This window comes from Aulonocara sp. 'chitande type north' Nkhata Bay, linkage group LG2 (genome assembly GCF_057382095.1).
Source record: "Aulonocara sp. 'chitande type north' Nkhata Bay isolate Kocher_YH1m ecotype deep benthic linkage group LG2, A_spYH_male_GT1.1, whole genome shotgun sequence".
Lineage (NCBI taxonomy): Eukaryota > Metazoa > Chordata > Actinopteri > Cichliformes > Cichlidae > Aulonocara > Aulonocara sp. 'chitande type north' Nkhata Bay.
The window spans coordinates 4,224,641-4,239,966 of record NC_141345.1 but is presented as its reverse complement, the minus strand read 5'-3'; the positions used below and the strand labels follow the sequence as shown (position 1 = coordinate 4,239,966).

General features: G+C 45.6%; 2 protein-coding genes across 3 annotated transcripts in view; one reads left to right on the top strand and one right to left on the bottom strand.

Annotated features, from left to right (window-relative positions):
- The window catches only part of mrpl11 (mitochondrial ribosomal protein L11), a 68,176-nt gene that overhangs the window by 15,850 nt on the left and 37,000 nt on the right, over positions 1-15,326 (bottom strand). The window contains exon 3 of the mRNA XM_086302863.1: positions 186-281. Coding sequence (XP_086158989.1) covers positions 186-281 — 96 coding nt within the window. The remainder of the gene's footprint in view (positions 1-185; positions 282-15,326) is intronic.
- On the top strand, positions 7,624-14,034 carry tmem265 (transmembrane protein 265). 2 transcript variants are annotated; one of them, XM_086302850.1, is made up of 2 exons: positions 7,624-8,036; positions 11,177-14,034. In XM_086302850.1, exon 2 carries the CDS (start codon positions 11,179-11,181, stop codon positions 12,241-12,243), a length of 1,065 nt encoding a protein of 354 aa, XP_086158976.1. In that variant the 5' UTR covers positions 7,624-8,036; positions 11,177-11,178; the 3' UTR covers positions 12,244-14,034. The 2 variants fall into 2 exon arrangements, with proteins under 2 accessions (XP_086158976.1, XP_086158967.1); XM_086302841.1 differs by having other exon boundaries at positions 7,624-8,368.

Genomic DNA, 15,326 nt, shown 5'->3' with positions numbered 1-15,326 from the left:
GCTTCATTAATGAATGCAAATGGAATGGCTTACTTCGTGGTAGAGTATGAATAATGGAAGTGCTGCGATAATGTTATGCAGCTCGTGGAATTAGCCACAATCGTGCTAGGGAGGGGCGCTAAGTGCTATGTGTAATGGGTCAGGGATGGGGTTAGACAAACCCACAGCGAGCTGCACAGACATACCTTCACATGGATCTTGATCGGGAGAGGGATGCCGTCCTTCAGCTCCTTGGTTTTCTCATTGAAGTCCTTGCAGAACTGCCCGATGGGGATTCCTTTCTGGATGGGGAAAAATGGTGGGGGGGTGGAGAAGAGAGGGAAATAAACATGGTGGAGGATTGCTTTAAAATGTATGAGCTCTTAAAAAAATTCAGCAAAGCATCACTCATGTCACAATGTGCTGCCAGAATACAGATGCCTGTGCTGCTGTCAGTCAATCAATCAATCAGAAACCTTCAGCGGTCTGACTGTATTCACACGTGAGCAGCTCAGAGAGCAGCCATGTGACACTGTACACTCATATATATATATATATATATATATATATATATATATATATATATGTGTGTATATATGGTGGGTGAGTGTGTGTCTGTGTTGATATTTTGCTGGAGACATTTTTTACACGTCCCACTGAGATGTGCATGTGTGCACACAGCCCCTTTGTTGTTTCAGACAAAGTGTTTATGTGTGTGTGTGTGTTTGTCACTCGAGCTATGACTGAATGCATGTTGGGGCCCAGAGCCAGAGAAACCCAGTGATGAATGAGCTCCCATTTTCTAGCTCCTGCGAGGCCAACCAGAGCGAAAGCAAAATGGATGGGTGACATTAAGTCAACACCCGGCCAACGCTGCTCCTTTGCAGCGCTCCTTTTTGGAGATGAATTCAGTGGCAAAGACTAATAAAGAATCTAATTATTACTGCTGAAATTCAAACTGACCTTCACCCGCCATCCTTCCCAAAGGCAACACACTGATTGAAATGTTCATTTTAGAAATGAGAGAAGGAAAAAGCCTGTTTTTTTTTAATACGCAGTTTAATGGACTCACGAGCTTCTACTGCTCCATGACAGAGCACACCGAGCAGCTCTAATAGTGGATCTGATGAAAAGTCAGTCATCCCGAGACATTCTCCAACGACAGGTTGGGAAAGATATTTATTTGAAGTTAACGGAGCAGAAAGTTCTCTGAACATCATCTCCTCTAACGGCTTCAAAAGCACCTGATGAATGCTAATCAGTCGCTCGATCTACACAACCGAATCGCCTCATCAGCGCCTAAAATGCTACTACGCATTACTCACTGGCGTTTCTTTGCATCTGCTAACACAATAACAACAAACTGATTGAAATTTCAGCACATCACACGAACTGCGGCAGGTCGTTGTTTGAGCTGATGGGTTCTATCTGAATTACAATATCCTACTAATGAAAAGAAACACAGCTTCGTCTCTGGAGCCCTCACTAGGCTCTACCTTCCCTCCCCTTGTATTTATTAATAGTAATCCCATGTCAACCTCACTACCTTCTATCCTTGCCCTTCCCTCGCTCCGCCTCCCTTACAACAACACAGCAAGAGTAAACAAGCACTAAAAGAAAGTCTAATTAAATATGGATTAATATAAAGGCTGCGATGTTGAGTAGAAGTCAAAGCAAACCCTCGGGCTCTGCCTCACACATTCAGCTCCTGTTCCTTCCCTTCTGTAAGCTCATGTCAGATAATGATCTCTCCCACCGACTCCGACGGCCCTTTCATGCCACACAAAGCCATGAAATGGGCTCCTTGACCAGCAAGAGATGATGCCTGATGCTTCTAAAATGTGCTTAAGCATAGACAGTGAGAAATTATGCAGACAGAGAAGGGACTGCGCTAAAGATAGACAGAGGCAAAGACTTCACGTGACCTTTCCTGACCAGACAGCTCTTAGCTGCTAAAAGGGGCTCAAACAAACAGGGGGGAAAAAATCATTCTAAAAGGTGGAAAACAAGGCAAATAAGGGCCTGACAACACTTGATATGATCCTCTTGGGACAGCAGGCAGTTTGCCTTGAGCTCCATACACATTTTAGTATGCACCAGAGACAGGTAATCATATTTTAATTAAGCTCTTCCACAGAAGTCCAGGTACCTCAGCCTCTGAAGATGAAGTTTTATTTTGCCCTCAGGCTACTTAATAGTCTAACTGCAGTAATAACCACGATTGAATCACATTGATAATTGAAATCCCAGTCTTTAAATGTAGCATCGGGCTGGCGTGCCATGAAAGCAAGGTTCAAGGTTGGCTCCTCCAACTCCCCATGACATTTATCAGTGAGGGAGAGCTGGAACAGCAACATTCATGCCCTGGCCAAATCGCTAACCCCTCTCACTGCATCTGAGCATCTAATCATCCTCGAATCCGAGCTGCTGGATAAATCCTCGCTCCTCCACCATGACCGATTAGAGCTCTCCAGTATAAAATGGCCGCAGCCCGTCACCCAAGGCGGGGTCTTCCGCGGCGGCTGTGGACGAGGACATTGAGCCGCACATCTTCAAAGCCTTCTCCGATCCTAGGCACCGGGATTAAGCGCTAATCTACGAAGATATTTCTTTCTTTTAAATCCAGCAGCGACAGTGGTGAGTAATTGCTATATGATGCATTCGAGATCAGCGCGGCCGAGTCTGATTACTCATAATTATTTGAGCAATTAGGCATTTGCAATTAAAATCTGAGAAGTGTCTGTTTGATTTGACCCTTCCACCATATTTCTCTCTGGTCTTTTTTGACACTCTCTGTGTTAATGTGATTGGCCTTTCAGCTTCACTAACTCTTTTTAACAAGATGTAGCACTGGTGTGGCACTATAGTGTGTGTGTGTGTGTGTGTGTGTGTGTGTGTGTGTGTGTGTGTGTGTGTGTGTGTGTGTGTGTGTGTGTGTGTGTGTGTGTGTGTGAGTGAGTGAGAAAGAAGAGTAGGGATGGGAATGGGAAAAAGAAAGAGAAAGCGAGACAGCTGAGGTGTATTAAAGTTGTCAGAATGTGGCCGACTATCGTGGTCAATATTTGAGCACAGAGAGGGGGTTTTGTTTGTCTGAAGCGAACAATAGGACAAAAGTAAAGCAAAGGCTGTGGGACGTCCTCATAAATATGGGTGAGTGTGCATGCATGTTTATGCATGAATATTTCAGCCTCATTTTAATCTGACGAGACTATCAGCTGAAGAGTGAGTGTGTGTGCAGATTAAGCTGCCGGGGATTGCTGACGGGGAGGAAGTGCGCACCGTGTGTGGTCGCAGGTGTTTCTGCATCTGAGAGAACAAGAAAAAAAAAAAAAAAGAAGAAGAAATGAGACAAAGGAAAAGAAAGAAAAAAGAGAAGAGGAAGAGGAGGAGGGAGAAGATTGGAGGTAGATGAGAAAGAGAGAGGGAATAGGTCAAGAAAAGTACTGTGCTTATGGAAGCGTGGCAAACATGGAGATAAAGGGTACGGATGCAGGTTAAGGCCTTGGGGCAGGACGGAGGATTTATTGCCCCTGGCACAAGAGGCCATTCGATAAATTGCCCCTGTGTGGTCGGCACAGAAGAGGGCTGCGATACAGTGACAAAGGTGTTACAGTGGAGAGAGGGTGGTGGGAGGCGAGGTTAATTAAACTCTTCAGTGTGAAACACTCTCATTCATTACCTTCATTAACTCGTTCATTTAATCTGCTCCGGTGTTGGCATTTTATCACATTCAGCCCCGCTGTAGCATCATACAGCTGATTAGGTTTCATCTTGAACCCCTCCGCTGCAGGGTAACTGAGAGCGAGAGGCTGAGCACGAGGCCACTTTAGGTCTAACAGACACAGCCGCACACAGCAAACAGCACAAACTAAATTAAGTTCACGCTGGACATGCATTTTACTTGATTTTCCACAGCAGAGTGAGTGGATTAGTCTTAAAAGTGGAAAATAAAAACGATTTTCACCCCCAGTCTCCAGTGAACTGTGCTGAGGCAAGGATCCAGGCCCGCACAAAAGGGGCTAAGGAGCGCTCCTCAAACGAGCACGAGTGCAGAACTGACAGAGTGAACCAAATTACAAAGAGCAAAAAAAAAAAGCCAAAACTTCTCAGTGGTGTTTTTGCTGTGTGGCTCTTTGCTTAAAATAGACACGGCTTTTACTTTTTATACCTGGCACAAGAAGAAGAATTTGCTGTTTGAGGGCACAGCGAAAGCAGGCGGCGGTGCGACAAAATGGATTGCATCACGACAAAACATCCCATTTTCAACTCCATTAGGTCCCCCTCACAGTCTTGACACTGTTGTGCTTTTTGCCACTTCACATGATTAATCACGTGTGGAGACTACAGCGAGAACGCGGAAGCCTGAACTGCAGGCAGCCGTGGCTCCACGCTGGAGAAAAATCACAAGACACCGTGACATGTGGAGGCAAAACACTCAGAGAAAGAAAATCAGAGGCTGGAATAAAATAAGACTGCAGCAAAAACTGATAGCAATGTTTTGACAAAAGTAGCGTTGTCCTTGTGGAGTATTCGGAAAGCCAGTATTGAATTTTGCACTCTAGAGGGGTTATTTAAAGGCGAATGCTGATAAAAGCCATTTTTCGCACATGCACTGCAGGCATGAACTTTTCCAGACATTACCCAGCGGGATGGGGAAACCACAGACTGTATATAAAAGATAAAGTTATTGTGCAATTGATCTAAATTTGCATTCTTTCCAAGAGCCAGAAAAGAGAGGTTTCCCCTTTTTGCAAAAAGTATACCGAGATAAGAAAACTTGTTCACTTGATCAGTGACCTCCTGATGACTTTATGGTTTCGGTCCCTAATTTTAAGTCTTCTAAGGTTGTGCAATTAATCTTTCCATAAAAAAAATGGGACTGTTGCGGAGGGCCGCACCAATACGCTTATAAGTGAACTGAAACAATATTGGACAGAATTGAGTTCAAATTATTGGTGCGGCCCTCCAAAACAAAATTAACTGCCCATCCAGTCCCACAGGCTTAGAGACCAGTTGGTGCCTTCCTACCAAACACTGGTTGCTAGGGAAAAATGAGTAGTCTTAACTAGCTGCAATCGGTTGCTGAAACAAACTCCAGGAACCACTGGATTCAATTACTAAGCCACAATCATGCAGGCCTACAGACCAGTTAGTGACCCTCTGGGGGCCACCTATCTGTAGGGAGAAATGTGCATTTCCCGACTGGGGAGTCACAACTGGTTGGCGCAAGTTGCTGACTGTCAGTAGGTAAACTCTGTGGCAGAGATATATACGCTGCTGCATCAAAAAACTCACTGCAATTGCCTTGGTTAGTAGCAGATTGGAGTGCTTGCCCGCAGTTTGCGTAGAAGACTCGTCTGCAAACAACTGCCAACTACTTGCAAAGTGATTGTTCAAAATAAAAGTTGTTGCTTACTGCTGAAACCAAGACATTTCAAAGAGTGAAACTTTTACTTTGAAGGCCAACTCTCTCAATTCTAGAGCTTGGAGATTAGTTTGGTGTGCATGACAACCTGTAAAGCAAACACAGGGAGGCTTTTTTGTTGTTGTTTTGGTCTTTGCAACCAATTTCACCTTGCAACCTGCAAATATACATTGGTTGCATGTAGAACAAACAACAAAGCAGAGTTAGCTTCAGGGCGTGGCAGCTTGCTATGGAAAAGTCTCTGCAAGTGTGCCTCTGTCACAGCTGCTTCTCATTTTTCAAGTTCATTTTCAAAAACACCAAGGAGACGATGGCCGGCAAGGCTTAGGTCAATGCCTCACAAGTGAAGCTCACTATCCAGTGAGTTCACAGAGGCTATATCCAGCTATGCTGAGAACACAAATGCCCAGCACGGCCAGAGCAGACATTTAATGATCTTTATGCAGCCAGCTCCTCATTACAAAGTCCATGTGACGTCCACAACCAGGAGGAATTGATTAGGTAATTGTCGTGAGCTCGCAGTGTGTGCCCCCTGTGCATTCTACACAGGTAGCCTAAAACAAAAAATGGAGCCAGTAGCGAGAACATGCCTCCTCCTGCGTTCTACATGTGAACAACAACCCAACTTGATTGTTTTGAAACTGTCCACTGTTTATATATTTAAAAAAATGACCAAAGAGTTATATTTTGCAAAGATGTCTCTTGAGTTAAAAGGCGGTAGTGAACTTTAAAGATTAAGCGATGTGGTGATGTGGCACCAGGGAAACATGAACCTGTGCAGCCCACTCTTCATCTCTGCTGGGGGCCGGCAGCTCCAGGCTTCATTAGCCACAACCTGCAGAACATGACTGAATCCCAACTGTTGGCAATAAAGCTGAATTGTGGGTAATGTAGGTGCTGGCTTTGACAAGAAAGACAAATGTGTGGAATAAAACAGACAATATCACTGCTTCTGCTGCTGCACTGACTTTGATTATAGAAGTGGTGCATTCTTTTCAAGCACGTCTCAGGTCGTGAGATGACATCGAGGATAAAGCCATGTTTGTGGAGGTCAGCATGCGGACCATGGCTCGCTGTTGACGCCTTAAGCATTCTTGGACAGTCTGCGAGCCCATGTGTCCTTCCAAACTTCTCCAATCATGTCTAAAGCAAAAAAGTGATGAGTGCACAGTACTGTGGACAGCCTTCCTGCTCCTCACGCTCCTCTGCTATTCTCACTGTTCCCCTCGTCCTTTTTCCTGCTTCACTCTCCCTCTTTCCTCTGTGAAAGTGAGCCAGTGTGCACGGTGACCTTCAACCACACCCACAGGGGAAGGAAAAGAAAAAGAAGAAAGAAGGGGGGGTTAGTTGCAGAATGGAGGAGAGAATAGGATAAACATGAGAACGGGGGTGACAGAGAGGCAGTGGTAACAAAAGGAGGGCTGAGGAACACACACACATAAAAACCAACGCTGAAGTGAGGAAAATGGAAAATCTCTTCTCTCTTGGAAGCCAGCGGAGCGCAGAGCTGAATCTGACAAGAAGGATGACTCTCCATCCCTTTTCTCACCAGTCTGATTAAACCTCTCACTCTATGAACCCAGCACGCTGAGAGCCACATGAGTGAGAGAGCCGAGGACCCGAGCCTTTGCTCAAAGTGCAGGCTGGGGTGCCAACAGATACACTCGAAGGAGCAAGACCTTGAGGACAACGTGACACTGTGAAATTCCTTCAAACTTCATTTGCGGCTGACAAAGGAGCTGAAATTGAATTCTCCAACATGGAAATGAGCCACACGCCTTTTTTTGTATTTTTAAACAGTTTCCAAGCGATTCATTTTTGAGCAGATCCGTCCCAGAAAATTCCCAATCCTTCTCTTTAAGCCGGCTGTAATGAGTTAATCTATAACAGAGGAATGATTTCCTTGTGTGACTAAGACAGTAAGCAGACAGAAGGAAGCCTAATTAAACTTGTAACATCTGCCTTCTGAGCTCTAAATGCGTCTACAGGCTATAAGCATCTCTCGCTCCACTTCCTCCGCTCTTATTTCAGGCAAAGAAGGGTAAATAAGGAATCAGCCTGCTCGCAAACAATGCAACTAATCTTCTCCAAGTGGCATCATCATCATTATTACCATAAGCAGAGACTGTGGTGTGACAGAGTGCTCTAAAATATGCATTGCATCTTCTTCCAGATAAACTTCCACAGCTGATGGTGGAGGGAAGGAGGGGAAACCGGGGGAGGGTGGGAGGTCTGTGCTGGAGCACGTAGCCTGCTTACAAATTACCACCACAACCAAACTCGGACACAGCGTGAGTTGCTCCCCGTCCTCCCCTCGCTGTTGCACCGCTCTGCCTCTTTTCACACGAGCCATCTTCGCGGGAGGATCGGCCGGGATCGCCTCGCCGCTGATGCTCCACTTCTGACCGACTTCCCGGCTGCTCCGCACAGCCCGAGCCCGGCCGAGCAGCAGCAGCAGCCCTGCACGGCTCTCTGCCCCCGCTGCTATTTCAAAAGATAAATCGACAGCAGCAGACTCCGACACTGCGGGAGGCGACAGACCCAGATCGAGCCTCTGCAACAGCCGCGGATGCAGCCCGAAGAAGGAGAGATTTGCCATGCCAGATCTGCACGGAGGAGGAAATCTTGATAAGTACGAGTCGTTTCGTTTTCTTTTCCTTTTTTTCTGCTCCTTCAAACTCGAGTCTGCTTGGTGTGGCAGTAGCGGTGACTTTGCCCTCTTACAGCCTCTCCCTGAGCCCCCCTCCTGATGCCTGACTGTATACAAACACCCGTGCTGAGAGAATAAGACTTTTATCGCCGAGCGCGGCTCATCAGCGACAATAAAAAAAAGACTTTACTGGTCACCGACAGCGCTTCTACTTGGCGGAGGAAACGGGGTGGAAAAAACAAAAAACAACCCCTCAGTACTTGCTGTAAATCAAGCCAGGAAGATCGAGCCCAAGTGCAAGACGAATGGTTTGGGTAACTAAAAGCTTTGCTTTACTTTACTAACAGGCATCCTCGGATGAAGCCACAATACCTGCTGTTAATGGGGCGGTTATGAAACAGGTGTTGCAGAGAAGCGCTTTAATAGAGATCGTTAAAGGATGCAGGACGTCTCAAGGCAGCGCTGCGTGCTGGGCAGCTCCAAATAACCACATTTCAACCCGAAAGAAAAGAAAAATGTGTTAACTGTGTAGAAATACAACAGAGAGACCGTCGGGAAACTCTGGGGCTGTTACCTGATAAATCAACAGATGTTTTAATGTCTGGGGAGAGGATTTATTCAGCATTATCAGAGGCTGCTCACCTCTGACTCTATTAATTAATGGGTTTGCACATAATGGCTCAGATGCTGTCCCGATGCCCTTGGTGCTCCTGTGCCACCTGTGATAAGTTGTGAAGAATTTTTGTCTGTTAGGAAAATTACTGCTCCGCGGTGGGTGTTTTATGGAGATGATCTGTAGGTGCAGACAAATTAATCTTTGCTCTACATGCATTTGTGTTCAACCGGGAATCACCTAGTATTAATAGGAAACAAATGCAAGTGGCAACCCCACCCCCTTTGCTTCATTTCCGTCAGTGTGTGTGTGTGTTGGAAAGAATTGAAGTGCTTTTTGGATGATTACCTATTCAATATGCACTCATGCCTTATGTGAGGAAGACAAGAGGTGGATACATTTCTGGGAAAAAATGGATTTTTAATGCTAATACACAAATATTTAAGCTGCACACTATTATGTGCCATCACTCATGCTTACAGTGGAATAGGCTGCCTCACCTTGTCAACAGCAGTGTCACTTCCCAGACAGCAGAATGATGAATTTGGTCATTATTGATGAGCTGAGTGGACACGCGGGCTGTCATCCCGGTCTCTCACTCAGAGCAGAATAAATTACACCCCGTTGACAGGGAGTCAAAACATAAACGCCGGCTGACGGATAGATTTGCAGGGTAAAAATTTAAGGTGCCTATGGAATAACCCGAAAGCCACGACCTCCTGAAAGCCGGCTGCAACTGTAGATGTGAACTTCTTCAACCCTCCTCCTCCTGCTCCTCTCCTGCAGGCTGGGGTTGTCCCCCAGGAAACTAATTTAAATTCCAATATCCTCTCAATCTGCGGCTTGGTGAAATTTATTCAATTTTGTGGAAATGATAATCAAGTTTCCGTGTGCGGTGAGACAAAAGGCTTCACAGACAATCAGACATTGCTGGCATGATCCACGCCTGTCCTCCCACCGTCCCTCCGGGGAGATTAATCAGTCGAGATAGTTCCTTTCCTCATCTCTTTGATTCATCGGATTCAGAACAAACCTTTAATGTCTGTGATTCTTCAATAGTCGCCGTGATGAATGCATCTGGATTCATCCAGACCGAGCAGGCTCGTGAAACGCACGCGTTCATGTAAGTGGGTGGAAGTCACTTTCTATCTGCATTTGACTCTTTTCCTTCTTCATCGCTTCCCCCCCCTCTCCCCCTGAGCTTATTTATGAACTATTACCATCATGCAGTAACACTTTATTAGGCATGTAGACAGCCAAAAGGCCTATTAATCTTTCACTTGCAGTCTTATTCTCCTCTTTCTCTCACTCTCCTCCCCCAACACACACACACACACTATCTCAAAACCCTTTTTTTACCCAGTGGAGTTCTTCAGCCCTCTTCAACGATGGCAGAGCTCCTGTTAGTCTTACAGTGGGGGAAGTGATGTGTCTTCCATCGGCAAGATATCAATACACATTTTTCACGGAGAGACTTTTCTCAGAGGCCGCGATCATGCTGACAATCTCTCGCTCGATCACGCTCAACTGTTGCTGTTAGGACACATCTGAGCTGGTAATGATTTTATATTATAATGCCATCGATCCGGTTGATGGGTTGACACCCGGGAGTGGTGCTGGGCAGATAACAGACAGTCCAGTGGTGTGTGCTGTGCTTTTCAGCTAAATACGATAAAGAGACATTGGTTCGACTGCACTGTAAAGTCAGTGATTATTTCTCATGCTGAAATCAATACTGGGGTTTATACTGTCTGTGGCTGAGATAGGAGCTGTGACAAAATAACGTGAAACCTCATTTTCAGCCAAATTAGCATTGCCAGCCTGCACTCACACGAATGCACAGTGTGTACACAACGACACGAGACGATCGCATCTCTGAACAAATAGCAAAAATATCAATATTCATCCGAAATGATAGGGGAATTTGGGATGATTAAAGGCTGCAGCACAGTATGAGAATAAACACGGCACGCTATAGAGACAAAGAAAAGGCTTTGACAGGGCACCTAGCTGCGCCTGAATGCAATTAATTAATAATGAATAAGCTGAGAAAAAAAAGGATCAGAAACAATAAACAGAAAAAAGTAACAGCTGAGAACTTCGGGGGGGAAAAAAAATCTCTGATCTCCGAAACAGCAGCAATGTTAGGACCTTTATGGAAAATGAAGACTGTTTAATTCAAAGAGCTGCAGAGGGGAAGAAAAAAAACCAATTTAATAGGCTTCCCAGCTTAAGCAGCCAGGGTGGATGTAGCTCTGGCCAAAGATGAAGGGTTCTCACTGCTTACTCTGCAGCTATTGTCTTTAACCATAGCAACCAGCATTAAATTGTTTTACATGTTTGTTTTCAGGGGAGGAATAAAAAAACAAAAAAAACAAGCATGTTCTTATCCTGCAGATTTGTCGGCTTTACTGGGGACAGATGGCACCAAGCACATCGATGTGAGCAGACTCTGAATTTTGTCGATGCAACAGATTTCCCACAGTGCATCTGTGTATTTCTCTTTCAGGCATGGTGCCTACGCCCCAGGTGTGCGTATCAACCCTGGTCACGGTGAGCACGATGGCAGTGGTGGACCTCTACTTGCTGGAGCAGAGCATGCTGGGAGCTCGGGGTCTTTCAGGACCTAGCGTGTGGCAATATGTGGCAGTGTTGCTGGGCGATTTGGGCTTCCTGCTCGCGCTGCGCTTCGTCTCAGCTGGCGTGGTGTCTGAGGCGCGGTCGCCACGGCGTGGATTTGCCAACGCCCTCTGGTTCCTGTTCCTGTCCCTGCTCCAGCTCAAGCTCTTCTTCGTCTGCCACAACTACAGGCAGGAGCGTCGGCCACCTGATCCTCTGGCCAGAAAGACCCTGACGCTGCTGCTGTCCATCTGTCTACCCTCCCTGTTTCTCATCCTGACAGGAGCTGACCACATGACTCCGCAGCGGAGGAAGCAGGAGGTGCGGGGCCGGCTCCTCTGGGTGGTGGTTGACTTGCTGGATGTGTTGGACCTGCAGGCGGGGCTGTGGGAAGCCCAAGGAGGGTCTGCAGCCGGTACTGGAGGGATTGTAGAGCAGAGGCTGCCCATTTGGGCTGAGGGTCTGGTTTTCTTTTACTGCTATGCCCTCCTGCTGCTGCTGCCGTGTGTGGCACTCACAGAGCTGGGAGCCACTGGTCTGCCAGGACAGAGAGGACCCCGCAAGGAGGCTTTGTACCCTTGGCTTAGCTTGGTCACTATCAATATTTTCACCTTAGCCCTGAGGGGTGCAGGGATGCTGTGGTATAGGGACCCCCGCGTGTCCACTGTGTTTCTGGGCAAGAACCTGCTGGCTCTGGCTGTGAAGCTGAACTCAGCCTGGGAGAGACATAAACAGGAGCGCGGTGCTGCAGGAGGCGGGACTGTGGCAGGAGCAGAACCGGGAGACTCGACCTTGCCAAACACGGGTACAGAGCAGGGAGAGGGCCAGGCCCAGGGGAAAGCTCCTCCCTCTAATTATCACACACTGTCTCATTCTCAAAGCCACTCGCTCTCCCACGTCAGCCTGGAGCCCACAGCGACGCCTTTAGGACCCTCTTTCATCTCCCATGAACTTTAGAGAATCACTCTGAACGTGCACGCGTGCACACAGGCGTGCACCACAACCACAGTGAAAATTCACGCTGGTATCACATTCAAACAGATAACTGTACTGAATTTCAGTACAACAGCGGAGGTTATAATGCAGAACTGTGGAATTGCATTTGGCAAGTTTGGCTTTGTGCACATCTTGTTGTGCTCAGAATAACTCTAAAAGCAGTGCCGTGATTTGTGGATGTGTATTTTTAAAAGTCAACACTGTGAACCCATCTGTCAGATTGTAAAGACTTTTTCAGAAATGTGTGCTGAAGTCTGCTATTGTTCATCGTGGTTTAATCTTGATTTCGCTGTCATCACGTTTGTGGAATTGCATTGTCAGATTTGTTTTTTTCCCCCCTTTTTTAAAGAATTCTGCTTTCCTGATAAATATCTGCCATCACTGATTCATTGCAGCTGTTTAGGGGCGAGAAACAGAAATTTGTTGCACAGATTCATGAGGTTTCAGGAAAAAAAAAAAAAAAAAAAAATCAGACTCGACTCTCTTCTGCCAAAAGACCATTAGATGCCAAAACACAGCTTCTGACCTTTCAGCGTACATTTTCTCACTTCACTTCACAGTGCAGAGAAACAGCCAAAACTTTAATACACAGAAGTGGTGATTCATTTTTTTTCCTTCAATACCACAGAGCCAACATTCAAAAGCCATCTACCACTAAGAACTCTTCACCGTGCTTCAGTATGTTAATGCACAGTCTAACCTGATGACCCTTTAAATCAAAGTAATCACGATTGCAGGTGATTCTACTTTAAGATTTCCTTTTTTTTTACATGCCCGAAGAGGTACAATTATACAGTTTTTCACAATATTGTAATAGGATGAGGATCTCAGATTTTTTCCCCCTCTTGTATTCTATAATAGATTTAATTTTCCCATGACTTCCCAGATATATTCTGCAGGGTCCCTGCACCAAGGTTGTTCTCTCATTGATATTATGTACTAGTTTGTCTTGTCTGAAAGAAAATGTTAATGAGAGGAATCAGTCACTTTGTCATTTAGTTGGAGTGAAAACCTGCAGACTCACGGGCATCACCGTAGAACATCTCTAAACTTTGTTTACAATTTGTATGGCATGTTTTATCTAACTTAAATGCACATCAGTTAGGTAGACTTCACTACCGTTTCCTGTTTAAATCATCCAGCAGCAATTTTAACAAACAACAAAATGTACGCAAGTCAAGTAGCCAGCTACAAAAGACGCTGTTTGCAGTAATGCAATCTTTCATCGGCTGGGCTTAAAGGTGGGCATCGAGCATTTTGTGTCATCTTTGTGTACAGTAGAGCTCTTTTTTTACTAAATTGTTTACCAAGACTGAATACCAATGTAAGTAATCCCTTTAGAGGTTCAAAATGCATTTAAAACTCGTGTTTTTTGTGATCTCTTCTTGTCCTAAAGTGTCATTCATTCCAGCCATGTATCCAACCGTCAAATGTCTTTTTTCATTTTATATATAAAAAAAAAGAATCATCTTTTTAATTCCATTTCAAAAATGGGTGAATCCATTCATTCACAAACTTATCAAGATGCCGGGCAAACGTTGGAGTGTGGCTCAGAGCGGCAGGCGTAAAGGATGTACAGTACAGTCAAGTGCCTTGTTTCCTCATGGTGCAACGAGCCCCTGGGTTGTCGTACACATTATGTGTACCATGTGGAACTTGGACATGTGCCATGTGTATACTGTGAAGTTATTCCACAGCTGTTTTCAGCTACACCTCCAGGACAGACCGCAAACTAATAAAGTATTTCATAGTCGCCTAGTGTTGACAGTTCATTGGCCATTACAAAGAGGCATTATTGGCAGAAAAGCGCGCGCGCGCGCACACACACACACACACACACAAACACAAACAGAAGGAGTCGGTCCAAATTATTCAAGTCCAAGAGACCTCAGAGGCAAATAATCGCCTCCTCCTTGCAAAACCTCCACTATATTAAAGTCAATCAGCTCTCATTGTGCAGTCACAGGAAATTGCATGTTTTTATGTTGTCTTCATGCTGAACTGGTTAAGCGAATGGAAGCCTCCCGAAATGTTCTCGGCACAACAGCGCGCTCTTTGCTCCATGGAGCGGCACACTGACGAAAGGCCGTCATTTATCACAATTATGCCAGCGGCCCCATCAGCTCGGATCCTCTCGCGGTAATCCTTGAGTGTGCTGTTGTGTTGTCTGCCGTTAATGCTGAGAGAGGGAGAAGTCTTGATGTGATGGGGTGCGCATGTCAAGAGTTGTAGTAAATGCGTGTGATGTTTTTCAGAGAGAACTGGCTCTTTGCTCACAGCGGCTATGAATGCACCCATCAGCCTGTCCTCTGAGCTTTAATGGTCCTATTAATTGAAATTGAGGCTATCTGTCAAAATGCAAGTGCTCATTCTCGCTGCTTTATGCTTGATTTACAGGCTGCATTTACAGGATGTATTAAGACTAATGTACATGCTTCACCACAGAAAGAAATTCATTTAAAGTTTCTGTGGGGAATTTTTCTCCAGTTCAGATACACTTTTAAGGAAAAACCACAGAGGGATATCGAGTGTAGTAGACAGCATCCAGCTCTCGCCTACCCTCTTTCTTTCATCTCCCTCTACTTTGCCCACTCTACATTTCAAACACATGCATTCTGGATGCAGTCCCTGTTGGGCACCTCTTCATATTTCTATTATACTAAAAGCAGCAGCTACATAGGCAGCTGCCTCTGCAAATGACTACCTCCTAGAATTTGTTACACCTGTTAGACTCTGAATACAATGCTCAGCATTTTCCCTCAGCTCCCACCAACTCCCATAACCTGAAGAAAAGTGCTCGAGCTACGCACCTATTTCCATTCTTCTTTTGCCGCTCTTTCCGGTGCTCCTTATCCTTCCCTTCCTCTCGCCTGTGCTAATTTCACTCTAGCCTGTAATTATTCTCATGTACCAGAGCTGTCACTTTTCCCTTTTTTTGTCTTGTATTCCTTCTTTTATTTTTCTCGTTTGTTTAAATTTGCCCTGCAGCCGACAGGCAGCCTACCTCTCTGCACTTCCCCTGTCAAGAGTGGTTAGTCAGAGAC